The sequence below is a fragment of the Salvelinus fontinalis genome, chromosome 34 (assembly GCF_029448725.1).
Source record: "Salvelinus fontinalis isolate EN_2023a chromosome 34, ASM2944872v1, whole genome shotgun sequence".
Classification (NCBI taxonomy): domain Eukaryota; kingdom Metazoa; phylum Chordata; class Actinopteri; order Salmoniformes; family Salmonidae; genus Salvelinus; species Salvelinus fontinalis.
The window spans coordinates 18579725-18606686 of NC_074698.1; the positions used below are offsets into that span (position 1 = coordinate 18579725).

Sequence of the window (26962 nt, forward strand, 5' to 3'; positions counted from 1 at the left end):
AACAAACAATGGCTGCTTTAAATAGAACAGGAATGACACATTAGTGTCTGTGTTAGAGTTAGGGCCACGTCTATCACAGCCAGATGAACAGGAGAGAGAGACAGGGTGCAGCTGATGTAGTAGAGTGTAAGGGTCTGTAATACTGGGTGTGATGTAGTAGAGTGTAGGGGTCTGTAATACTGGGTGTGATGTAGTAGAGTGTAAGGGTCTGTAATACTGGGTGTGATGTAGTAGAGTGTAAGGGTCTGTAATACTGGGTGTGATGTAGTAGAGTGTAAGGGTCTGTAATACTGGGTGTGATGTAGTAGAGTGTAGGGGTCTGTAATACTGGGTGTGATGTAGTAGAGTGTAAGGGTCTGTAATACTGGTGTGATGTAGTAGAGTGTAAGGGTCTGTAATACTGGGTGTGATGTAGTAGAGTGTAAGGGTCTGTAATACTGGGTGTGATGTAGTAGAGTGTAAGGGTCTGTAATACTGGGTGTGATGTAGTAGAGTGTAGGGGTCTGTAATACTGGGTGTGATGTAGTAGAGTGTAAGGGTCTGTAATACTGGGTGTGATGTAGTAGAGTGTAGGGGTCTGTAATACTGGTGTGATGTAGTAGAGTGTAAGGGTCTGTAATACTGGGTGTGATGTAGTAGAGTGTAAGGGTCTGTAATACTGGTGTGATGTAGTAGAGTGTAAGGGTCTGTAATACTGGGTGTGATGTAGTAGAGTGTAGGGGTCTGTAATACTGGTGTGATGTAGCAGAGTGTAGGGGTCTGTAATACTGGGTGTGATGTAGTAGAGTGTAAGGGTCTGTAATACTGGGTGTGATGTAGTAGAGTGTAGGGGTCTGTAATACTGGGTGTGATGTAGTAGAGTGTAGGGGTCTGTAATACTGGGTGTGATGTAGTAGAGTGTAAGGGTCTGTAATACTGGTGTGATGTAGTAGAGTGTAAGGGTCTGTAATACTGGGTGTGATGTAGTAGAGTGTAAGGGTCTGTAATACTGGTGTGATGTAGTAGAGTGTAAGGGTCTGTAATACTGGTGTGATGTAGTAGAGTGTAAGGGTCTGTAATACTGGTGTGATGTAGTAGAGTGTAAGGGTCTGTAATACTGGGTGTGATGTAGTAGAGTGTAGGGGTCTGTAATACTGGGTGTGATGTAGTAGAGTGTAAGGGTCTGTAATACTGGTGTGATGTAGTAGAGTGTAAGGGTCTGTAATACTGGGTGTGATGTAGTAGAGTGTAAGGGTCTGTAATACTGGGTGTGATGTAGTAGAGTGTAAGGGTCTGTAATACTGGGTGTGATGTAGTAGAGTGTAAGGGTCTGTAATACTGGGTGTGATGTAGTAGAGTGTAAGGGTCTGTAATACTGGTGTGATGTAGTAGAGTGTAAGGGTCTGTAATACTGGTGTGATGTAGTAGAGTGTAAGGGTCTGTAATACTGGGTGTGATGTAGTAGAGTGTAAGGGTCTGTAATACTGGGTGTGATGTAGTAGAGTGTAAGGGTCTGTAATACTGGGTGTGATGTAGTAGAGTGTAAGGGTCTGTAATACTGGTGTGATGTAGTAGAGTGTAAGGGTCTGTAATACTGGTGTGATGTAGTAGAGTGTAAGGGTCTGTAATACTGGTGTGATGTAGTAGAGTGTAAGGGTCTGTAATACTGGGTGTGATGTAGTAGAGTGTAAGGGTCTGTAATACTGGTGTGATGTAGTAGAGTGTAAGGGTCTGTAATACTGGGTGTGATGTAGTAGAGTGTAGGGGTCTGTAATACTGGGTGTGATGTAGTAGAGTGTAGGGGTCTGTAATACTGGGTGTGATGTAGTAGAGTGTAGGGGTCTGTAATACTGGTGTGATGTAGTAGAGTGTAAGGGTCTGTAATACTGGGTGTGATGTAGTAGAGTGTAGGGGTCTGTAATACTGGGTGTGATGTAGTAGAGTGTAGGGGTCTGTAATACTGGGTGTGATGTAGTAGAGTGTAGGGGTCTGTAATACTGGGTGTGATGTAGTAGAGTGTAAGGGTCTGTAATACTGGGTGTGATGTAGTAGAGTGTAGGGGTCTGTAATACTGGGTGTGATGTAGTAGAGTGTAGGGGTCTGTAATACTGGGTGTGATGTAGTAGAGTGTAGGGGTCTGTAATACTGGGTGTGATGTAGTAGAGTGTAAGGGTCTGTAATACTGGGTGTGATGTAGTAGAGTGTAGGGGTCTGTAATACTGGGTGTGATGTAGTAGAGTGTAGGGGTCTGTAATACTGGGTGTGATGTAGTAGAGTGTAGGGGTCTGTAATACTGGGTGTGATGTAGTAGAGTGTAAGGGTCTGTAATGAGGATAAATTAGACCTGTTATCGGACGTGTTTTGTATAGAATGGAGGTGTTCCATTGAGCTGTTGATTGGTGCTCATTCAGACAAACAGGACGTATGTGTATACACACCAGAGTGTGCGTGCAGCCACACACACACACACCACGACTTCCTCTCACACTCTTCTGAAGGTGCGCATCATAGTCTGCTGTGGTTTGAACCCTGTGAACTGAGCTCCCACTTCACCATCAGTGAGCCAATGAACCATGCCCCATCACCTCTGTGAACCATCAGTCTAATTATAGATCCAATCTACATAGGGTCTGAAGGCCAACCATAGAGAATCTTAGAGATGTCTCTCCGCATACATTCAAATGAGCTGAGATTTCAGTCTGCTATCTGTCTGCACGCACAGTACAGACTCTGCCTCAGGCCAGAGGTAGGCTAGGGGTTCATGTAGGCTGTAGCATTGGGCGAGAGATAGCGATATCGTAGACAAGTAGAGAAAAAGATATTCACAAACACACAGGGAAAACAACTGAGAATTGACCCGAGCACAGAGGCGAGTGAGTACCCCCGGTTGCCATGGGAACATGTGCAGCGACACAACTGATTAGCAGTCTCTTTGAAGATGAAGTGATGTGTGTATATTCTCCTAGGACCACTTGAGTCTAGCTGACCCATGGCCTCATTCCATTCAGTAGCAGTCATTAAAGTATGTTTACACACACACACACACACACACACACACACACACACACACACACACACACACACACACACACACACACACACACACACACACACACACACACACACACACACACACACACACAGAAACACAGATGTAGCCTAGCCTATAACACACAGTACCATATTTCAAAGAAAGGGTGTGAAATGGTTTACTCTAGATGAACTTCTAACCTAAAGTTCAGTCTTTGATGGTATAATGGTACCATCATTCTAAAGGTCTCCCTGACTGGATCATAACCCAGACAACACCACTCCACACAGAGACATCAATCCTGCTCCCTGCAGAACACCCTCTGCCTGCATCCCAAATGGCACCCTCTTTCTCATAGGGCTCTAGTCAAAAGTAGTGCACTATATTGCTAACACTGCCTCAGTACTGAACTATTTATATCTTGAGAGGAGACATGGAATACAATGGCATTGAGTTTGGGTAGTCGTGACTGGGAGAGTTTCAATGGCTGCTTCTCATACTAGTGTTTCTCTCTCTCTGGACTGGTCTCTCAAGGGGAATATCCCCCTGCCCCCCCCCCTTTCTCTCCTCCGTACCCCTCCATCTCTGTACCCCCGTCTCTGTCTCTTCCCCACCTCTCCTCTCAGTGAGGGATTGACAGGCATGTTGCTCCGCTGATTGGTTGATTTACTTAATTGGACGTGCCAGAAAAAGAGAGAGTGTGAGGAAGTGAAATCCCAGTGAGCAGATCTAGACAGGCACCTTCCCTTTCTGCTCTACTGTGTAGAGAATGGCTGTCTCCCAAATGACACCCTATTTATTATTTAGTGAACTACTTTTGACCAGGAACTATAGGGCTCTGGTCAGAAGTAGTGCACTATAATATAAATAGTATGGGATCTGATTCACACAAAATGACTGACACACAGGCATCCAGGGTTGGCATGCAGCATGCTCAGCCCTCACATGAATTATATGGTTTTCATAGGCTGTCAGCAAAGCCTAGTACTATACAACTAGGATCCACGCTGCTTCTGAAATAGTTTGACCCCTAGCCAGGACTGCTGCTTCTGAAATAGTTTGACCCCTAGCCAGGGCTGCTGCTTCTGAAATAGTTTGACCCCTAGCCAGGGCTGCTGCTTCTGAAATAGTTTGACCCCTAGCCAGGGCTGCTGCTTCTGAAATAGTTTGACCCCTAGCCAGGGCTGCTGCTTCTGAAATAGTTTGACCCCTAGCCAGGACTGCTGCTTCTGAAATAGTTTGACCCCTAGCCAGGGCTGCTGCTTCTGAAATAGTTTGACCCCTAGCCAGGGCTGCTGCTTCTGAAATAGTTTGACCCCTAGCCAGGGATGCTGCTTCTGAAATAGTTTGACCCCTAGCCAGGGCTGCTGCTTCTGAAATAGTTTGACCCCTAGCCAGGGCTGCTGCTTCTGAAATAGTTTGAACCCTAGCCAGGACTGCTGCTTCTGAAATAGTTTGACCCCTAGCCAGGGCTGCTGCTTCTGAAATAGTTTGACCCCTAGCCAGGGCTGCTGCTTCTGAAATAGTTTGACCCCTAGCCAGGGATGCTGCTTCTGAAATAGTTTGACCCCTAGCCAGGGCTGCTGCTTCTGAAATAGTTTGACCCCTAGCCAGGGCTGCTGCTTCTGAAATAGTTTGACCCCTAGCCAGGACTGCTGCTTCTGAAATAGTTTGACCCCTAGCCAGGGCTGCTGCTTCTGAAATAGTTTGACCCCTAGCCAGGGCTGCTGCTTCTGAAATAGTTTGACCCCTAGCCAGGGCTGCTGCTTGTCTGAATACATCCTGGAGTGCCAACGCAACGCAAGCCAGTCGATGACAATGTGTGTCAGTGTTTGTGACTGGTGTGTGTGAACATCTACATAGAGGTGTGTGTGTGTGTGTGTGTGTGTGTGTGTGTGTGTGTGTGTACGTGTGTGTACGTGTGTGTACGTGTGTGTAAGTGTGTACGTGTGTGTGTGTGTGTGTGTGTGTGTGTGTGTGTATAAATGCTCTATGTACATGTCACTGCATAATAAAACCTTGACACACTCTACAGAGGACAGGGTCAGGTTGGCCTTGACCAGATCTGTTTGTTGGGTCTGCTGGGACGGACAGACAAAAGCAACAGATGTCAGAGGGAGGGGGACCCAGCTCCATGCAGGCAGCACCAGCTGTGCCCCATCCTGCTGACTGGCAGTGAGCGGAGAGGTCTTGCTATAGCACACTGAGCAAATGAGGTGGCCAGAAACAATAACAAGACACGAACGCACACTCACACACACACTAGCACACGCACTCTACACACACACACACACACACACACACACACACACACACACACACACACACACACACACACACACACACACACACACACACACACACACACACGCATTCTACACACACACACTAGCACACGCATTCTACACACACACTCACACACACTATCACACGCACTCTACACACTCACAATAGCACACGCACTCTACACACACACACACACACACTCACACTAGCACACGCACTCTACATACACACACAGACACACACTCACACTAGCACACGCACTCTACACACACACACACACACACACACACTCACTCACAATAGCACTCTACACACTCACACACACACACACACACACACACATACACACTCGCACTCTACACACACACACTCGCACTCTACACACACACTCACACACACTAGCACACGCACTCTACACACACACTCACTCACACTAACACACACACTCTACACACACACTCACACTAACACACGCACTCTACACACACACGCTACACACACGTACATTTTAATATTGTTGTATGGTGGTATTATAAATGTTATGCTGCAGATATGTAGTGGTGTAATGATGTTATATGATGTACTGTTTAATTAAATGTTTTGTTTGTTTATTTTGTGATGTGCCTTAATGTGTCTGGACCCCAGGAGGAGTAAGAAGACTTGGCAGCAGCTAATGGGGATCCGTAATAAAATACTATACAAAAATACATACACTCACACTGTGATTTATTTTTATAACAATGTTACAGTATCATATGTACGTACAGTACCAGTCAAACGTTTGGACACACCTACTCATTCCAGGGTTTTTCTTTATTTTTACTATTTTCTACATTGTAGAATAATAGTGAAGACTTTAAAACTATGAAATAACATATATGGAATCATGTAGTAACCAAAAAAGTGTTAAACAAATGAAAATATATTTTACTTTTGAGATTCTTCAAAGTAGCTACCTTTTGCCTTGACAGCTTTGCACACTCTTGGCATTCTCTCAACCAGCGTCATGAGGTAGTCACCTGGAATGCATTTCAATTAACAGATGTGCCTTGTTAAAAGTTAATTTGTAGAATTTCGTTCCTTCATAATGCATTTGAGCAAAAGCAGCAGCTACTCTTCCTGGGGTCCACACAAAACATGAAACATAATACATAACATCAATAGACAAGAAAAGCTCAAGGACAGAACTGCATTAAAATAAATAAAGGCACACGTAGCCTACATACTGTATCAATGCATACACACAAACTATCTAGGTCAAATAGGGGAGTGGCGTTGTGCCGTGAGGTATTGCTTTATCTGTTTTTTTTAAAACCAGGTTTGCTGTTTATTTGAGCAATGTGAGACTGAAGGAAGTTCCATGCAATAATAGCTCTACATAATACTGTACGCTTTCTTGAATTTGTTCTGGATTTGGGGACTGTGAAAAGACCTGCGTGTAAGTTGACTATGCAAACAATTTGGGATTTTCAACACATTAATGTTTCTTATAAAAAGAAGTGATGCAGTCAGTCTCTCAGAGAAGATAGCCCTATTTGGTAAAACACCAAGTCCATATTATGGCAAGAACAGCTCAAATAAGCAAAGAGAAACGACAGTCCGTCATTACTTTAAGACGTGAAGGTCAGTCAATTCGGAACACTTCAAGAACAAAAACCATCAAGTGCTATGATGAAACTGGCTCTCATGAGGAACGCCACAGGAAAGGAAGACCCAGAGTTGCGTCTTCTGCAGAGGATACTTTTGGCTATTTTGAAGAATATAAAATATATTTTTATTTGTTTATCACTTTTGGTTACTACATGATTCCATCTGTGTTTTTTCATAGTTTTGATGTTTTCACTACTATTCTACAATGTAGAAAATAGTAAAAAAATAAAATAAAAAAAAGTAAGTTTAATGAGTAGGTGTGTCAACTTTTGACTGGTACTGTACATACAGCAAGACAAAATAGAATGAAGAAGACCTTCCTATGTAGAACAGTGTAAGGGTCAGCGGGCAGTAAATAAGAAAAGGATGCCTGCTCATGTTTTTCATTAGGCTACAGCAGCACCAACAGACAACGTTCAATCTGCTGTAGCCAATCTCTCATCTGCAGTATAGCCTCTGTCAGGTCTGCAGTATAGCCTCCGTCAGGTCTGCAGTATAGCCTCCGTCAGGTCTGCAGTATAGCCTCCGTCAGGTCTGCAGTATAGCCTCCGTCAGGTCTGCAGTATAGCCTCCGTCAGGTCTGCAGTATAGCCTCCGTCAGGTCTGCAGTATAGCCTCCGTCAGGTCTGCAGTATTGCCTCTGTCAGGTCTGCAGTATAGCCTCTGTCAGGTCTGCAGTATAGCCTCCGTCAGGTCTGCAGTATAGCCTCCGTCAGGTCTGTAGAACAGCCTCTGTCAGGTCTGCAGTATAGCCTCCGTCAGGTCTGCAGTATAGCCTCCGTCAGGTCTGTAGAACAGCCTCTGTCAGGTCTGCAGTATAGCCTCTGTCAGGTCTGCAGTATAGCCTCTGTCAGGTCTGCAGTATAGCCTCTGTCAGGTCTGCAGTATAGCCTCCGTCAGGTCTGCAGTATAGCCTCCGTCAGGTCTGCAGTATAGCCTCCGTCAGGTCTGCAGTATAGCCTCCGTCAGGTCTGCAGTATAGCCTCTGTCAGGTCTGCAGTATAGCCTCTGTCAGATCTGCAGTATAGCCTCCGTCAGGTCTGCAGTATAGCCTCCGTCAGGTCTGTAGAACAGCCTCTGTCAGGTCTGCAGTATAGCCTCCGTCAGGTCTGCAGTATAGCCTCCGTCAGGTCTGCAGTATAGCCTCTGTCAGGTCTGCAGTATAGCCTCTGTCAGGTCTGCAGTATAGCCTCCGTCAGGTCTGCAGTATAGCCTCCGTCAGGTTTGCAGTATAGCCTCTGTCAGGTCTGTAGAACAGCCTCTGTCAGGTCTGCAGTATAGCCTCCGTCAGGTCTGCAGTATAGCCTCCGTCAGGTCTGCAGTATAGCCTCTGTCAGGTCTGCAGTATAGCCTCTGTCAGATCTGTAGTATAGCCTCCGTCAGGTCTGCAGTATAGCCTCTGTCAGGTCTGCAGTATAGCCTCCGTCAGGTCTGCAGTATAGCCTCTGTCAGATCTGCAGTATAGCCTCCGTCAGGTCTGCAGTATAGCCTCCGTCAGGTCTGCAGTATAGCCTCCGTCAGGTCTGTAGAACAGCCTCTGTCAGGTCTGCAGTATAGACTCCGTCAGATCTGCAGTATAGCCTGTGTTACATGTGTCTGTGCTACAGAGTATCTGTAGATCTGTAGTTAATGTGTTACATGTGTCTGTGCTCAGAGTATCTGTAGATCTGTAGTCAATGTGTTACATGTGTCTGTGCTCAGAGTATCTGTAGATCTGTAGTTAATGTGTTACATGTGTCTGTGCTACAGAGTATCTGTAGATCTGTAGTTAATGTGTTACATGTGTCTGTGCTCAGAGTATCTGTAGATCTGTAGTTAATGTGTTACATGTGTCTGTGCTACAGAGTATCTGTAGATCTGTAGTTAATGTGTTACATGTGTCTGTGCTCAGAGTATCTGTAGATCTGTAGTTAATGTGTTACATGTGTCTGTGCTCAGAGTATCTGTAGATCTGTAGTTAATGTGTTACATGTGTCTGTGCTCAGAGTATCTGTAGATCTGTAGTTAATGTGTTACATGTGTCTGTGCTCAGAGTATCTGTAGATCTGTAGTTAATGTGTTACATGTGTCTGTGCTCAGAGTATCTGTAGATCTGTAGTTAATGTGTTACATGTGTCTGTGCTACAGAGTATCTGTAGATCTGTAGTTAATGTGTTACATGTGTCTGTGCTCAGAGTATCTGTAGATCAGTAGTTAATGTGTTACATGTGTCTGTGCTGATCTGTTATCTGCTGGTGTGATTGCTTGTCTGTTCTGTAAGGACACTCTGTATGATGGAGCTGTGTGAAGAACATTCTCATGCTGCCAGGCACCCACGCAGTGTCTGTGTGTCTGTGTGTGTGTGTGTGTGTGTGTGTGTGTGCGTATGTGTGCTGATTCCAACTCCTATCCTGTGTGTTCACACCTTGTCTGCCAGCTCAGTGGGCGAGTGGAGATCAGTGGGATATCTCATCTTCTCCTGCAGGGCTGTGATTAACTGGACCTTACCCCACTGACCCTCTGGCAGCACACGCGCATGCATGCACCGACGCGCATACACACTCACGCACGCACCAACATGCACACACACACACATGCGCGCGCGCCTTGCTACTCTTATTTTCAAATGTTTTATTTCTTTACTTACCTACACACACACACACACACACACACATACCTTTTTTTGCACTATTGGCCTGTAAGTAAGCATTTCACTGTAAGGTCTGTTGTATTCGGCGCACGTGACAAATTAACTTTGATTTGATTTGCTCGCACCGACGCGCACACACGCTGTTGAATCCTATCAACCATAGTTTGATGACACACAGTTCACATGAACTATACAGCTCCACGTTTCAACTCTTATCATTTTGTTCTGTTTGTTTAACTCCGCCTCTGTTACCATCCAGCCCTCAATAAAAAGTCACAACAGTAACTTCTATCAGAATAGTTCATATCGTCACGTCCTGACCATAGTTCTTATGTGTTTTGCTTGTTTTAGTGTTGGTCAGGACGTGAGCTGGGTGGGCATTCTATGTTGTGTGTCTAGTTTGTCTGTTTCTGTGTTCGGCCTAATATGGTTCTCAATCAGAGGCAGCTGTCAATCGTAGTTCTTATGTGTTTTGCTTGTTTTAGTGTTGGTCAGGACGTGAGCTGGGTGGGCATTCTATGTTGTGTGTCTAGTTTGTCTGTTTTTGTGTTCGGCCTAACTCGGACCAAGCAGCGTGGCTACGGGCAGCAGCAGCAGCAGCGGCCCACTACACAGGACTCCTGGACATGGGAGGAAATTCTGGAGGGAAAAGGACACTGTGCTCACATTGGAGAATATCGCAGCTCTCGTGAAGAGATGGAGGCAGCTAAAGCCCAGGAGCGGTGGTATGAGGAGGCAGCACGGAAGCGTGGCTGGAAGCCCGAGAAGAAATCCCAAAAATGTATTGGGGGGGGGGGGGGGGGGGGCTAAAGGGTAGTGTGGCGAAGTCAGGTAGGAAACCTGCGCCCACTTCCCATGCTTACCGTGGAGAGCGGGAGTACGGGCAGACACCGTGTTATGCGGAAGAGCGCACGGTGTCTCCTGTACGTGTGCTTAGCCCGGTGCGGTACATTCCAGCTCCACGTATCAGCCGGGCTAGATTGAGCATCGAGCCCGGTGCCATGAAGCCGGCTCAACGCATCTGGTCACCAGTGCGTCTCCTCGGGCTGGCATACATGGCACCAGCCTTACGCATGGTGTCCCCGGTTCGCCAACACAGCCCAGTGCGGGTTATTCCACCTCCCCGCACTGGTCGGGCTACGGGGAGCATTCAACCAGGTAAGGTTGGGCAGGCTCGGTGCTCAAGGGAGCCAGTACGCCTGCACAGTCCGGTATATCCGGCGCCACCTTCCCGCCCCAGCCCAGTACCACCAGTGCCTACACCACGCACCAGGCTTCCAGTGCGTCTCCAGAGCCCTGTTCCTCCTCCACGCACTCTCCCTGTGGTGCGTGTCTCCAGCCCAGTACCTCCAGACGAAGAGGAGGAAGGCTGCCGTTACACATATCATTAGAGAGTTGTTTCTTAAACTGTCTCAGAAGTCTTTGCGGTGGCTGCACTAGTTTGTCTTCTTTGATCATCTGCTGACGAGCTAAAGCTTGGCCCCCTAATAGGACTCCTCACCGCTGTCTTCTGAATGAAGTTCAGCTGGACTAATAGGACTCCTCACCGCTGTCTTCTGAGTGAAGTTCAGCTGGACTAATAGGACTCCTCACCGCTGTCTTCTGACTGAAGTTCAGCTGGACTAATAGGACTCCTCACCGCTGTCTTCTGACTGAAGTTCAGCTGGACTAATAGGACTCCTCACGGCTGTCTTCTGAATGAAGATCAGCTGGACTAATTGGCTACATCAACTACAGGGACAGGTAAATAGTTAGAACATTTAGGAACTGAGTTTGTCAAACAAACACCCAACCTGAAACCAGATCGTTAGGGCCCGCAGCTTAATTGACTGTGGCCGTGATTCAAACAAACTGCAGTATGGCGACATCGCAATGCATTCAACTTTAAAATATCATTTATGTTTGTGTTGACATTCACAACATTTACCAGATATGTGAATGCTGTGAACCTCAGGGAAATTGCAGCGAGAATATCAGTGCAGTGTGGTTTTGTATCAATCCCGGGCTATGAGAGTCTATTTAACTACTGACTGTATGAGGATGTGTACTGAACTTCAAACACCGTGTCATTTAATAGATGTAGAAATAAACCCAATAGGAAGCTGTGGTGGTTCTGTCTGTAGCTGGACATGTTCTCCACCAGGATATGTGACTGTAGTGGTGCTGTCGGTATCTGCACATGTTCTTCACCAGGAAATGTGACTGTAGTGGTGCTGTCGGTATCTGCACATGTTCTCCACCAGGATATGTGACTGTGGTGGTGCTGTCTGTAGCTGGACATGTTCTCCACCAGGATATGTGACTGTGGTGGTGCTGTCTGTAGCTGGACATGTTCTCCACCAGGATATGTGACTGTGGTGGTGCTGTCTGTAGCTGGACATGTTCTCCACCAGGATATGTGACTGTGGTGGTGCTGTCTGTAGCTGGACATGTTTTCCACCAGGATATGTGACTGTGGTGGTGCTGTCTGTAGCTGGACATGTTCTCCACCAGGATATGTGACTGTAGTGGTGCTGTCGGTATCTGCACATGTTCTTCACCAGGAAATGTGACTGTAGTGGTGCTGTCGGTATCTGCACATGTTCTCCACCAGGATATGTGACTGTGGTGGTGCTGTCTGTAGCTGGACATGTTCTCCACCAGGATATGTGACTGTGGTGGTGCTGTCTGTAGCTGGACATGTTCTCCACCAGGATATGTGACTGTGGTGGTGCTGTCTGTAGCTGGACATGTTCTCCACCAGGATATGTGACTGTGGTGGTGCTGTCTGTAGCTGGACATGTTTTCCACCAGGATATGTGACTGTGGTGGTGCTGTCTGTAGCTGGACATGTTCTCCACCAGGATATGTGACTGTGGTGGTGCTGTCTGTAGCTGGACATGTTCTCCACCAGGATATGTGACTGTGGTGATGCTGTCTGTAGCTGGACATGTTCTCCACCAGGATATGTGACTGTGGTGGTGCTGTCTGTAGCTGGACATGTTCTCCACCAGGATATGTGACTGTGGTGGTGCTGTCTGTAGCTGGACATGTTCTCCACCAGGATATGTGACTGTGGTGGTGCTGTCTGTAGCTGGACATGTTCTCCACCAGGATATGTGACTGTGGTGGTGCTGTCTGTAGCTGGACATGTTCTCCACCAGGATATGTGACTGTGGTGGTGCTGTCTGTAGCTGGACATGTTCTCCACCAGGATATGTGACTGTGGTGGTGCTGTCTGTAGCTGGACATGTTTTCCACCAGGATATGTGACTGTGGTGGTGCTGTCTGTAGCTGGACATGTTCTCCACCAGGATATGTGACTGTAGTGGTGCTGTCGGTATCTGCACATGTTCTTCACCAGGAAATGTGACTGTAGTGGTGCTGTCGGTATCTGCACATGTTCTCCACCAGGATATGTGACTGTGGTGGTGCTGTCTGTAGCTGGACATGTTCTCCACCAGGATATGTGACTGTGGTGGTGCTGTCTGTAGCTGGACATGTTCTCCACCAGGATATGTGACTGTGGTGGTGCTGTCTGTAGCTGGACATGTTCTCCACCAGGATATGTGACTGTGGTGGTGCTGTCTGTAGCTGGACATGTTTTCCACCAGGATATGTGACTGTGGTGGTGCTGTCTGTAGCTGGACATGTTCTCCACCAGGATATGTGACTGTGGTGGTGCTGTCTGTAGCTGGACATGTTCTCCACCAGGATATGTGACTGTGGTGATGCTGTCTGTAGCTGGACATGTTCTCCACCAGGATATGTGACTGTGGTGGTGCTGTCTGTAGCTGGACATGTTCTCCACCAGGATATGTGACTGTGGTGGTGCTGTCTGTAGCTGGACATGTTCTCCACCAGGATATGTGACTGTGGTGGTGCTGTCTGTAGCTGGACATGCTCTCCACCAGGATATGTGACTGTGGTGGTGCTGTCTGTAGCTGGACATGTTCTCCACCAGGATATGTGACTGTGGTGGTGCTGTCTGTAGCTGGACATGTTTTCCACCAGGATATGTGACTGTGGTGGTGCTGTCTGTAGCTGGACATGTTCTCCACCAGGATATGTGACTGTGGTGGTGCTGTCTGTAGCTGGACATGTTCTCCACCAGGATATGTGACTGTGGTGGTGCTGTCTGTAGCTGGACATGTTCTCCACCAGGATATGTGACTGTGGTGGTGCTGTCTGTAGCTGGACATGTTCTCCACCAGGATATGTGACTGTGGTGGTGCTGTCTGTAGCTGGACATGTTCTCCACCAGGATATGTGACTGTGGTGGTGCTGTCTGTAGCTGGACATGTTCTCCACCAGGATATGTGACTGTAGGGGTAATTTAAAGCCATGTATCAGATAGCCAGCAGGTCAGTGACGGGCCACAGACTCTGGTATGGTTCCTCTCCTCAGTTCTGTGTGGGGCTGGATGAATGACCAGACCATCTGACTCACACTGCTCTTTAGCCATGACCCACAGCAGCCATGTGTGTAAAATGACTGAACTCAAATAGTGATATTGAGAAAGTATGTGTGTGTGTGTGTAAGAGAGAAAATAGCGAGAGTGTGTAGGCATCTGTTTGTGTCTCTTCCTCTTTTATTTTCATCTGCAGAGAAACAGATCACCTGTTACTGTCAGGGCCCTCCACACAGACACACAGACACACAGACACACAGACAGACCGAGGCAGGCAGGGAATCACGATGTCCGCCTACTCGCTGCACTTCAACACGCCGCTGATTTATCAGACGCCTCTTTTCTGCCCCCTCAGCCAATCAGAGCTCCTAATGAAGTCTCTCCCGACTACATAGTCACTGTGTTGTTCATCTATTCCAACCAGTCCAATAGGCACCACTCTATCACCAGCTTAGTTGTACCTGATTGAACACTGTGGGGCCGCTGATTAATATTCATCTTGATCTGTGTGTGGGGGGTGAGGTGTGTGTTGGGTGGGGGGCTGTGTGTGAGATTGTGGGTGTGTGCGGTCTCTTTGGGGTCTCCTCCCCAGGTTTCTCCAGCTGTGTTGTACCTGATTGAACACTGTGGGGCCGCTGATTAATATTCATCTTGATCTGTGTGTGGTGAGGTGTGTTTGTGGGGTGGGGGGCTGTGTGTGAGATTGTGGGTGTGTGCGGTCTCTTTGGGGTCTCCTCCCCAGGTTTCTCCAGCTGTGTTGTACCACGTTCCCCCTGAGCGTCTCCTTGTCATTACTGCTGATTGGGCCAAATATGTTGACACCCAATTAGACAGCCCATATGCTGCTGGGAGGGGAGATGGAGTGTATCGTTCAGATGTGACTATTAGATATGTGGCAGGAATTGGATCTGTGAAATGTACAACAAAAATGTGTGGAATTGGAAACAGTCCACACTCACGTTCACAGCAGCGGAGGCTGGTGAGGGGAGGACGGCTCATAATAATGGCTGGAATGGAGTCAATGGAATGGTAACCACCACATGGAAACCAGGTGTTTGATGTGTTTGATACCATTCCATTGACTCCATTCCAGCCATTATTATGCAGTATTACCATTCTCTATGAGCTCTGGTCATTGTAGTGGAATATATGCAATAGGGTCCCACTTCTCTGTTGTACTGCTAACCCTGTGTACATAGCATCATGATATTACTGTCAAGGACACACCATCGTTTTCAAAGGTAATTGTTTGGTTTCCATGACAACAAGAACCCTGTTCCTATACACAGGCCCTTGTCAACATAAGTGGAATGTAAAGAATGCATTGACCCTTGTGCATGAGATGAAAAATAGGTATATTTCTTTATAAGAAAAACAGACAAAAGACCCAGTTGGCTTACAAAGAAACAAGTGTTGCTCGTGAATGAAATGAACTGAATAGACATCTTGACTCTGCCGCTGTCTAGGCTAGTTGGCGTCTGTCTTCACTCTGTGTGGAGTGAGTGGAGACACCACTGACCTCAATAGAGGGATTATATTATCTATGTCTGTGCTTCTCAAATGGCACTACTTTTTACCAGAGAACTATGGGCCCAGGAAAAAAGCACGGGGCTCTGGACAAAACTAGGGCCCTATATGCCTCAACAAAGATTTCAACCCACTGATTGGTTTGACATAAAGGTCAGCACTGGTTCCTCAAACTCCCCTCCTGTCACCCAGTGAGTAATCATCCTGCTAATCATCCTAATAACCATCCTGATAATCATCCTGATAACCATTCTGCTAATCATCCTGATAACCATCCTGCTAATCATCCTGATAACCATTCTGCATTCTGCTAATCATCCTGATAACCATTCTGCTAATCATCCTGATAACCATTCTGCTAATCATCCTGATAACCATTCTGCTAATCATCCTGATAATCATCCTGATAACCATCCTGCTAATCATCCTGCTAATCATCCTGATAACCATCCTGCTAATCATCCTGCTAATCATCCTGATAACCATTCTGATAATCATCCTGCTAACCATCCTGATAATCATCCTGATAACCATCCTGATAATCATCCTGATAATCATCCTGCTAATCATCCTGCTAATCATCCTGCTAACCATCCTGATAATCATCCTGCTAACCATCCTGATAATCATCCTGATAACCATTCTGATAATCATCCTGCTAACCATCCTGCTAACCATCCTGCTAACCATCCTGCTAATCATCCTGATAACCATCCTGCTAATCATCCTGATAACCATTCTGCTAATCATCCTGCTAACCATCCTGCTAACCATCCTGATACTCATCCTGATAATAATCTACTATCCTCCCAGTCAAAGACCTGTAATAGGTCTGTCTTACTGGTGTTAATGTTCTGTGATTGTGTGTGTGTGTGTTTTAACAGTGCAGGTTAGACAGCCATGACCCAGGGGCATCGTGGGGGTTGGAGTTTTCCTTCCCAGTGGCAGGATTCCCAGATGGGATACAGTGGCCCTGTAATAATTTTCAACTGTCCCCGGTTTTCTGTAATTAGTTTGTGTCAGGAGTCGGTCATCACTCTTATGGACCGTGGGGAATGTCTGGGGTCTAACAAAAGCTGGGAAGTGTGTATGTGTTTTTGTCACGAGCCTGACTAGGTCTCACAGAGGGCCATTTATATTTATTGTGTGTGCGTGTACGTGTACAGTATATGGTCCATGTCTCACACACACACACACACACACATTCACACACACATCACACATGCCAGTCACAAACACTGACACACATTGTCATCGACTGGCTTGCGTTGCGTTGGCACTCCAGGATGTATTCAGCAGTCCTGGCTAGGGGTCAAACTATTTCAGAAGCAGCGTGGAAATGTAACTTGACTACTGACAGGCCTGCACTTCAGTTCCACTGCGTGGTGCGACACCGATTGGAGTCCCCCTGGGGCTGTCTGTTATTCAGATTGAGTCAAGAAACAAAGAAAACACACACACAGGGCCTTTATTTCATTTAGATATAACTAAGACACATGGGTTTTCAGGACACTGTGAGAATATCATTTGGGTGAAAATGAACAATAGAAAAGGCAGAGTGTGCTTAGCTATAGGCTGCGTCTGAAATGGCACCCTATTCCCTATGAAGTGCACTCCTACCTCTCTAGTGAGTTATCTCCTATTAGAATCTTCCTCTGGCCTTCAGCACCAATCTGTCATGCATTATTAGCCCAGCACCCGCTCAGCCCAGCTCATAATGAAGAGAGGAGAGGAGAGGAGAGGAGAGGAGAGAGGAGAGAGGAGAGGAGAGGAGAGGAGAGGAGAGGAGAGGAGAGGAGGGGAGAGGAGGGGAGAGGGGAGGGGAGGGGAGGGGAGCGATTCCCAAACCTTCCATAACAAAGCCATCACCTACAGAGAGATGAACCTGGAGAAGAGTCCCCTAAGCAAGCTGGTCCTAGGGCTCTGTTCACAAACGCAAACAGACCCCACAGAGCCCCAGGACAACAGCACAATTAGACCCAACCAAATCATGAGAAAACAAAAAGATAATTACTTGACACATTGGAAAGAATTAACAAAAAAACAGAGCAAACTAGAATGCTATTTGGCCCTAAACAGAGAGTACACAGTAGCAGAATACCTGACCACTGTGACTGACCCAAACTTAAGGAAAGCTTTGACTATGTACAGACTCAGTGAGCATAGCCTTGCTATTGAGAAAGGCCGCCGTAGGCAGACATGGCTCTCAAGAGAAGACAGGCTATGTGCACACTGCCCACAAAATGAGGTGGAAACTGAGCTGCACTTCCTAACCTCCTGCCCAATGTATGACCATATTAGAGAGACATATTTCCCTCAGATTACACAGATCCACAAAGAATTTGAAAACAAATCCAATTTTGATAAACTCCCATATCTACTGGGTGAAATTCCACAGTGTGCCATCACAGCAGCAATATTTGTGACCTATTGCCACAAGAAAAGGGCAACCAGTGAAGAACAAACACCATTGTAAATACAACCCATGTTTATGCTTATTTATTTTAACTTGTGTGCTTTAACCATTTGTACATTGTTACAACACTGTATATATATAATATAACATTTGTAATGTCTTTATTGTTTTGAAACTTCTGTATGTGTAATGTTTACTGTTAATTTGTATTGTTTATTTCACATAATATCTACCTCACTTGCTTTGGCAATGTTAACACATGTTTCCCATGCCAATAAAGCCCCTAGAGAGAGAGAGAGAGAGAGAGAGAGAGCACTTTTATTTCCATGACAACTTGTTTTCTCAGGGCTCTCTCTTGTCTCCCTGCAGCAGCATTGAACTACAATACATATAGAATCGTGGGAATCGCAATACATGTCGGATCGGCACCACAGTTAGGCCATACATCATCTTCAGTGGACAGATCATATAGACTGAAGAATCTGCCAGGACTGTCTTTCTATTCTGTGTCTCCTCTCTACTTGTCTTTCTATTCTGTGTCTCTCCTCTCTGCTTGTCTTTCTATTCTGTGTCTTTCCTCTCTGCTTGTCTTTCTATTCTGTGTCTCCTCTCTACTTGTCTTTCTAATCTGCGTCTCTCCTCTCTACTTGTCTTTCTATTCTGTGTCTCTCCTCTCTACTTGTCTTTCTATTCTGTGTCTCTCCTCTCTACTTGTCTTTCTATTCTGTGTCTCTCCTCTCTGCTTGTCTTTCTATTCTGTGTCTTTCCTCTCTGCTTGTCTTTCTATTCTGTGTCTCCTCTCTACTTGTCTTTCTATTCTGCGTCTCTCCTCTCTACTTGTCTTTCTATTCTGTGTCTCTCCTCTCTACTTGTCTTTCTATTCTGTGTCTCTCCTCTCTACTTGTCTTTCTATTCTGTGTCTCCTCTCTACTTGTCTTTCTATTCTGTGTCTCTCCTCTCTACTTGTCTTTCTATTCTGTGTCTCTCCTCTCTGCTTGTCTTTCTATTCTGTGTCTCCTCTCTACTTGTCTTTCTATTCTGCGTCTCTCCTCTCTGCTTGTCTTTCTATTCTGTGTCTCCTCTCTACTTGTCTTTCTATTCTGTGTCTCTCCTCTCTACTTGTCTTTCTATTCTGTCTCTCCTCTCTGCTTGTCTTTCTATTCTGTGTCTCTCCTCTCTGCTTGTCTTTCTATTCTGCGTCTCTCCTCTCTACTTGTCTTTCTATTCTGTGTCTCCTCTCTGCTTGTCTTTCTATTCTGTGTCTCCTCTCTACTTGTCTTTCTATTCTGTGTCTCCTCTCTACTTGTCTTTCTATTCTGTGTCTCTCCTCTCTACTTGTCTTTCTAGTCTGTCTCTCCTCTCTACTTGTCTTTCTATTCTGTGTCTCTCCTCTCTACTTGTCTTTCTATTCTGTGTCTCTCCTCTCTACTTGTCTTTCTATTCTGTGTCTTTCCTCTCTACTTGTCTTTCTAGTCTGTCTCTCCTCTCTACTTGTCTTTCTAGTCTGTCTCTACTCTCTACTTGTCTTTCTATTCTGTGTCTCTACTCTCTACTTGTCTTTCTATTCTGTGTCTCCTCTCTACTTGTCTTTCTATTCTGTGTCTCTCCTCTCTACTTGTCTTTCTATTCTGTGTCTCTCCTCTCTACCTGTGTTTCTATTCTGTGTCTCCTCTCTACTTGTCTTTCTATTCTGTGTCTCCTCTCTACTTGTCTTTTTATTCTGTGTCTCTCCTCTCTACTTGTCTTTCTATTCTGTGTCTCTCCTCTCTGCTTGTCTTTCTATTCTGTGTCTCCTCTCTACTTGTCTTTCTATTCTGCGTCTCTCCTCTCTACTTGTCTTTCTATTCTGTGTCTCTCCTCTCTGCTTGTCTTTCTATTCTGTGTCTCCTCTCTACTTGTCTTTCTATTCTGCGTCTCTCCTCTCTACTTGTCTTTCTATTCTGTGTCTCCTCTCTACTTGTCTTTCTATTCTGTGTCTCCTCTCTACTTGTCTTTCTATTCTGTGTCTCTCCTCTCTACTTGTCTTTCTATTCTGCGTCTCTCCTCTCTACTTGTCTTTCTATTCTGTCTCCTCTATACTTGTCTTTCTATTCTGTGTCTCTCCTCTCTGCTTGTCTTTCTATTCTGTGTCTTTCCTCTCTGCTTGTCTTTCTATTCTGTGTCTCCTCTCTACTTGTCTTTCTATTCTGCGTCTCTCCTCTCTACTTGTCTTTCTATTCTGTGTCTCTCCTCTCTACTTGTCTTTCTATTCTGTCTCTCCTCTCTGCTTGTCTTTCTATTCTGTGTCTTTCCTCTCTGCTTGTCTTTCTATTCTGTGTCTCCTCTCTACTTGTCTTTCTATTCTGCGTCTCTCTTCTCTACTTGTCTTTCTATTCTGTGTCTCTCCTCTCTACTTGTCTTTCTATTCTGTGTCTCTCCTCTCTACTTGTCTTTCTATTCTGTGTCTCCTCTCTACTTGTCTTTCTATTCTGTCTCTCTCCTCTCTACTTGTCTTTCTATTCTGTGTCTCTCCTCTCTGCTTGTCTTTCTATTCTGTGTCTCCTCTCTACTTGTCTTTCTATTCTGCGTCTCTCCTCTCTGCTTGTCTTTTTATTCTGTGTCTCCTCTCTACTTGTCTTTCTATTCTGTGTCTCTCCTCTCTACTTGTCTTTCTATTCTGTCTCCTCTCTGCTTGTCTTTCTATTCTGTGTCTCTCCTCTCTACTTGTCTTTCTATTCTGCGTCTCTCCTCTCTACTTGTCTTTCTATTCTGTGTCTCCTCTCTACTTGTCTTTCTATTCTGTGTCTCTCCTCTCTACTTGTCTTTCTATTCTGCGTCTCTCCTCTCTACTTGTCTTTCTATTCTGTCTCCTCTATACTTGTCTTTCTATTCTGTGTCTCTCCTCTCTGCTTGTCTTTCTATTCTGTGTCTTTCCTCTCTGCTTGTCTTTCTATTCTGTGTCTCCTCTCTACTTGTCTTTCTATTCTGCGTCTCTCCTCTCTACTTGTCTTTCTATTCTGTGTCTCTCCTCTCTACTTGTCTTTCTATTCTGTGTCTCTCCTCTCTGCTTGTCTTTCTATTCTGTGTCTTTCCTCTCTGCTTGTCTTTCTATTCTGTGTCTCCTCTCTACTTGTCTCTCTATTCTGCGTCTCTCTTCTCTACTTGTCTTTCTATTCTGTGTCTCTCCTCTCTACTTGTCTTTCTATTCTGTGTCTCTCCTCTCTACTTGTCTTTCTATTCTGTGTCTCCTCTCTACTTGTCTTTCTATTCTGTGTCTCTCCTCTCTACTTGTCTTTCTATTCTGTGTCTCTCCTCTCTGCTTGTCTTTCTATTCTGTGTCTCCTCTCTACTTGTCTTTCTATTCTGCGTCTCTCCTCTCTGCTTGTCTTTTTATTCTGTGTCTCCTCTCTACTTGTCTTTCTATTCTGTGTCTCTCCTCTCTACTTGTCTTTCTATTCTGTCTCTCCTCTCTGCTTGTCTTTCTATTCTGTGTCTCTCCTCTCTACTTGTCTTTCTATTCTGCGTCTCTCCTCTCTACTTGTCTTTCTATTCTGTGTCTCCTCTCTGCTTGTCTTTCTATTCTGTGTCTCCTCTCTGCTTGTCTTTCTATTCTGTGTCTCCTCTCTACTTGTCTTTCTATTCTGTGTCTCCTCTCTACTTGTCTTTCTATTCTGTGTCTCTCCTCTCTACTTGTCTTTCTAGTCTGTCTCTCCTCTCTACTTGTCTTTCTATTCTGTGTCTCTCCTCTCTACTTGTCTTTCTATTCTGTGTCTCTCCTCTCTACTTGTCTTTCTATTCTGTGTATTTCCTCTCTACTTGTCTTTCTAGTCTGTCTCTCCTCTCTACTTGTCTTTCTAGTCTGTCTCTACTCTCTACTTGTCTTTCTATTCTGTGTCTCTACTCTCTACTTGTCTTTCTATTCTGTGTCTCCTCTCTACTTGTCTTTCTATTCTGTGTCTCTCCTCTCTACTTGTCTTTCTATTCTGTGTCTCTCCTCTCTACTTGTCTTTCTATTCTGTGTCTCCTCTCTACTTGTCTTTCTATTCTGTGTCTCCTCTCTACTTGTCTTTCTATTCTGTGTCTCTCCTCTCTACTTGTCTTTCTATTCTGTGTCTCTCCTCTCTGCTTGTCTTTCTATTCTGTGTCTCCTCTCTACTTGTCTTTCTATTCTGCGTCTCTCCTCTCTACTTGTCTTTCTATTCTGTGTCTCTCCTCTCTGCTTGTCTTTCTATTCTGTATCTCCTCTCTACTTGTCTTTCTATTCTGCGTCTCTCCTCTCTACTTGTCTTTCTATTCTGTGTCTCCTCTCTACTTGTCTTTCTATTCTGTGTCTCCTCTCTACTTGTCTTTCTATTCTGTGTCTCTCCTCTCTACTTGTCTTTCTATTCTGCGTCTCTCCTCTCTACTTGTCTTTCTATTCTGCGTCTCTCCTCTCTACTTGTCTTTCTATTCTGTGTCTCCTCTCTACTTGTCTTTCTATTCTGTGTCTCTCCTCTCTGCTTGTCTTTCTATTCTGTGTCTCTCCTCTCTGCTTGTCTTTCTATTCTGTGTCTCTCCTCTCTACTTGTCTTTCTATTCTGTATCTCTCCTCTCTACTTGTCTTTCTATTCTGTGTCTCTCCTCTCTACTTGTCTTTCTATTCTGTGTCTCTCCTCTCTACTTGTCTTTCTATTCTGTGTCTCTCCTCTCTGCTTGTCTTTCTATTCTGTGTCTCCTCTCTACTTGTCTTTCTATTCTGCGTCTCTCCTCTCTGCTTGTCTTTCTATTCTGTGTCTCTCCTCTCTACTTGTCTTTCTAGTCTGTCTCTCCTCTCTACTTGTCTTTCTATTCTGTGTCTCTCCTCTCTACTTGTCTTTCTATTCTGTGTCTCTCCTCTCTACTTGTCTTTCTATTCTGTGTATTTCCTCTCTACTTGTCTTTCTAGTCTGTCTCTCCTCTCTACTTGTCTTTCTAGTCTGTCTCTACTCTCTACTTGTCTTTCTATTCTGTGTCTCTACTCTCTACTTGTCTATCTATTCTGTGTCTCCTCTCTACTTGTCTTTCTATTCTGTGTCTCTCCTCTCTACTTGTCTTTCTATTCTGTGTCTCTCCTCTCTACTTGTCTTTCTATTCTGTGTCTCCTCTCTACTTGTCTTTCTATTCTGTGTCTCCTCTCTACTTGTCTTTCTATTCTGTGTCTCTCCTCTCTACTTGTCTTTCTATTCTGTGTCTCTCCTCTCTGCTTGTCTTTCTATTCTGTGTCTTTCCTCTCTGCTTGTCTTTCTATTCTGTGTCTCCTCTCTGCTTGTCTTTCTATTCTGCGTCTCTCCTCTCTACTTGTCTTTCTATTCTGTGTCTCTCCTCTCTACTTGTCTTTCTATTCTGTGTCTCTCCTCTCTGCTTGTCTTTCTATTCTGTGTCTCCTCTCTACTTGTCTTTCTATTCTGCGTCTCTCTTCTCTACTTGTCTTTCTATTCTGTGTCTCTCCTCTCTACTTGTCTTTCTATTCTGTGTCTCTCCTCTCTGCTTGTCTTTCTATTCTGTGTCTCCTCTCTACTTGTCTTTCTATTCTGCGTCTCTCCTCTCTGCTTGTCTTTTTATTCTGTGTCTCCTCTCTACTTGTCTTTCTATTCTGTGCCTCTCCTCTCTACTTGTCTTTCTATTCTGTCTCTCCTCTCTGCTTGTCTTTCTATTCTGTGTCTCTCCTCTCTACTTGTCTTTCTATTCTGCGTCTCTCCTCTCTACTTGTCTTTCTATTCTGTGTCTCCTCTCTGCTTGTCTTTCTATTCTGTGTCTCCTCTCTGCTTGTCTTTCTATTCTGTGTCTCCTCTCTGCTTGTCTTTCTATTCTGTGTCTCCTCTCTACTTGTCTTTCTATTCTGTGTCTCTCCTCTCTACTTGTCTTTCTAGTCTGTCTCTCCTCTCTACTTGTCTTTCTATTCTGTGTCTCTCCTCTCTAATTGTCTTTCTATTCTGTGTCTCTCCTCTCTACTTGTCTTTCTATTCTGTGTATTTCCTCTCTACTTGTCTTTCTAGTCTGTCTCTCCTCTCTACTTGTCTTTCTAGTCTGTCTCTACTCTCTACTTGTCTTTCTATTCTGTGTCTCTACTCTCTACTTGTCTTTCTATTCTGTGTCTCCTCTCTACTTGTCTTTCTATTCTGTGTCTCTCCTCTCTACTTGTCTTTCTATTCTGTGTCTCTCCTCTCTACTTGTCTTTCTATTCTGTGTCTCCTCTCTACTTGTCTTTCTATTCTGTGTCTCCTCTCTACTTGTCTTTCTATTCTGTGTCTCTCCTCTCTACTTGTCTTTCTATTCTGTGTCTCTCCTCTCTACTTGTCTTTCTATTCTGTGTCTCTCCTCTCTACTTGTCTTTCTATTCTGTGTCTCTCCTCTCTGCTTGTCTTTCTATTCTGTGTCTTTCCTCTCTGCTTGTCTTTCTATTCTGTGTCTCCTCTCTACTTGTCTCTCTATTCTGCGTCTCTCTTCTCTACTTGTCTTTCTATTCTGTGTCTCTCCTCTCTACTTGTCTTTCTATTCTGTGTCTCTCCTCTCTACTTGTCTTTCTATTCTGTGTCTCCTCTCTACTTGTCTTTCTATTCTGTGTCTCTCCTCTCTACTTGTCTTTCTATTCTGTGTCTCTCCTCTCTGCTTGTCTTTCTATTCTGTGTCTCCTCTCTACTTGTCTTTCTATTCTGCGTCTCTCCTCTCTGCTTGTCTTTTTATTCTGTGTCTCCTCTCTACTTGTCTTTCTATTCTGTGTCTCTCCTCTCTACTTGTCTTTCTATTCTGTCTCTCCTCTCTGCTTGTCTTTCTATTCTGTGTCTCTCCTCTCTACTTGTCTTTCTATTCTGCGTCTCTCCTCTCTACTTGTCTTTCTATTCTGTGTCTCCTCTCTGCTTGTCTTTCTATTCTGTGTCTCCTCTCTGCTTGTCTTTCTATTCTGTGTCTCCTCTCTACTTGTCTTTCTATTCTGTGTCTCCTCTCTACTTGTCTTTCTATTCTGTGTCTCTCCTCTCTACTTGTCTTTCTAGTCTGTCTCTCCTCTCTACTTGTCTTTCTATTCTGTGTCTCTCCTCTCTACTTGTCTTTCTATTCTGTGTCTCTCCTCTCTACTTGTCTTTCTATTCTGTGTATTTCCTCTCTACTTGTCTTTCTAGTCTGTCTCTCCTCTCTACTTGTCTTTCTAGTCTGTCTCTACTCTCTACTTGTCTTTCTATTCTGTGTCTCTACTCTCTACTTGTCTTTCTATTCTGTGTCTCCTCTCTACTTGTCTTTCTATTCTGTGTCTCTCCTCTCTACTTGTCTTTCTATTCTGTGTCTCTCCTCTCTACTTGTCTTTCTATTCTGTGTCTCCTCTCTACTTGTCTTTCTATTCTGTGTCTCCTCTCTACTTGTCTTTCTATTCTGTGTCTCTCCTCTCTACTTGTCTTTCTATTCTGTGTCTCTCCTCTCTGCTTGTCTTTCTATTCTGTGTCTCCTCTCTACTTGTCTTTCTATTCTGCGTCTCTCCTCTCTACTTGTCTTTCTATTCTGTGTCTCTCCTCTCTGCTTGTCTTTCTATTCTGTATCTCCTCTCTACTTGTCTTTCTATTCTGCGTCTCTCCTCTCTACTTGTCTTTCTATTCTGTGTCTCCTCTCTACTTGTCTTTCTATTCTGTGTCTCCTCTCTACTTGTCTTTCTATTCTGTGTCTCTCCTCTCTACTTGTCTTTCTATTCTGCGTCTCTCCTCTCTACTTGTCTTTCTATTCTGCGTCTCTCCTCTCTACTTGTCTTTCTATTCTGTGTCTCCTCTCTACTTGTCTTTCTATTCTGTGTCTCTCCTCTCTGCTTGTCTTTCTATTCTGTGTCTCTCCTCTCTGCTTGTCTTTCTATTCTGTGTCTCTCCTCTCTACTTGTCTTTCTATTCTGTATCTCTCCTCTCTACTTGTCTTTCTATTCTGTGTCTCTCCTCTCTACTTGTCTTTCTATTCTGTGTCTCTCCTCTCTACTTGTCTTTCTATTCTGTGTCTCTCCTCTCTGCTTGTCTTTCTATTCTGTGTCTCCTCTCTACTTGTCTTTCTATTCTGCGTCTCTCCTCTCTGCTTGTCTTTCTATTCTGTGTCTCTCCTCTCTACTTGTCTTTCTAGTCTGTCTCTCCTCTCTACTTGTCTTTCTATTCTGTGTCTCTCCTCTCTACTTGTCTTTCTATTCTGTGTCTCTCCTCTCTACTTGTCTTTCTATTCTGTGTATTTCCTCTCTACTTGTCTTTCTAGTCTGTCTCTCCTCTCTACTTGTCTTTCTAGTCTGTCTCTACTCTCTACTTGTCTTTCTATTCTGTGTCTCTACTCTCTACTTGTCTATCTATTCTGTGTCTCCTCTCTACTTGTCTTTCTATTCTGTGTCTCTCCTCTCTACTTGTCTTTCTATTCTGTGTCTCTCCTCTCTACTTGTCTTTCTATTCTGTGTCTCCTCTCTACTTGTCTTTCTATTCTGTGTCTCCTCTCTACTTGTCTTTCTATTCTGTGTCTCTCCTCTCTACTTGTCTTTCTATTCTGTGTCTCTCCTCTCTGCTTGTCTTTCTATTCTGTGTCTTTCCTCTCTGCTTGTCTTTCTATTCTGTGTCTCCTCTCTGCTTGTCTTTCTATTCTGCGTCTCTCCTCTCTACTTGTCTTTCTATTCTGTGTCTCTCCTCTCTACTTGTCTTTCTATTCTGTGTCTCTCCTCTCTGCTTGTCTTTCTATTCTGTGTCTCCTCTCTACTTGTCTTTCTATTCTGCGTCTCTCTTCTCTACTTGTCTTTCTATTCTGTGTCTCTCCTCTCTACTTGTCTTTCTATTCTGTGTCTCTCCTCTCTGCTTGTCTTTCTATTCTGTGTCTCCTCTCTACTTGTCTTTCTATTCTGCGTCTCTCCTCTCTGCTTGTCTTTTTATTCTGTGTCTCCTCTCTACTTGTCTTTCTATTCTGTGCCTCTCCTCTCTACTTGTCTTTCTATTCTGTCTCTCCTCTCTGCTTGTCTTTCTATTCTGTGTCTCTCCTCTCTACTTGTCTTTCTATTCTGCGTCTCTCCTCTCTACTTGTCTTTCTATTCTGTGTCTCCTCTCTGCTTGTCTTTCTATT

At 44.8% G+C, this 26962-nt stretch overlaps 1 protein-coding gene across 1 annotated transcript; it reads right to left on the minus strand.

Moving 5' to 3' along the window:
• Nucleotides 1–4005: 4005 nt before the first annotated feature.
• LOC129833930 (snake venom metalloprotease inhibitor 02D01-like) lies at nucleotides 4006–4791 on the minus strand. The gene has a single exon (XM_055898751.1). It carries the CDS (start codon nucleotides 4789–4791, stop codon nucleotides 4006–4008), a length of 786 nt encoding a protein of 261 aa, XP_055754726.1.
• Nucleotides 4792–26962: the final 22171 nt, after the last annotated feature.

Excerpts from the sequence above, each read along its gene's own strand:
- LOC129833930 (XM_055898751.1), bottom strand. The coding sequence starts at position 4,791 with ATGTATTCAGACAAGCAGCAGCCCTGGCTAGGGGTCAAACTATTTCAG.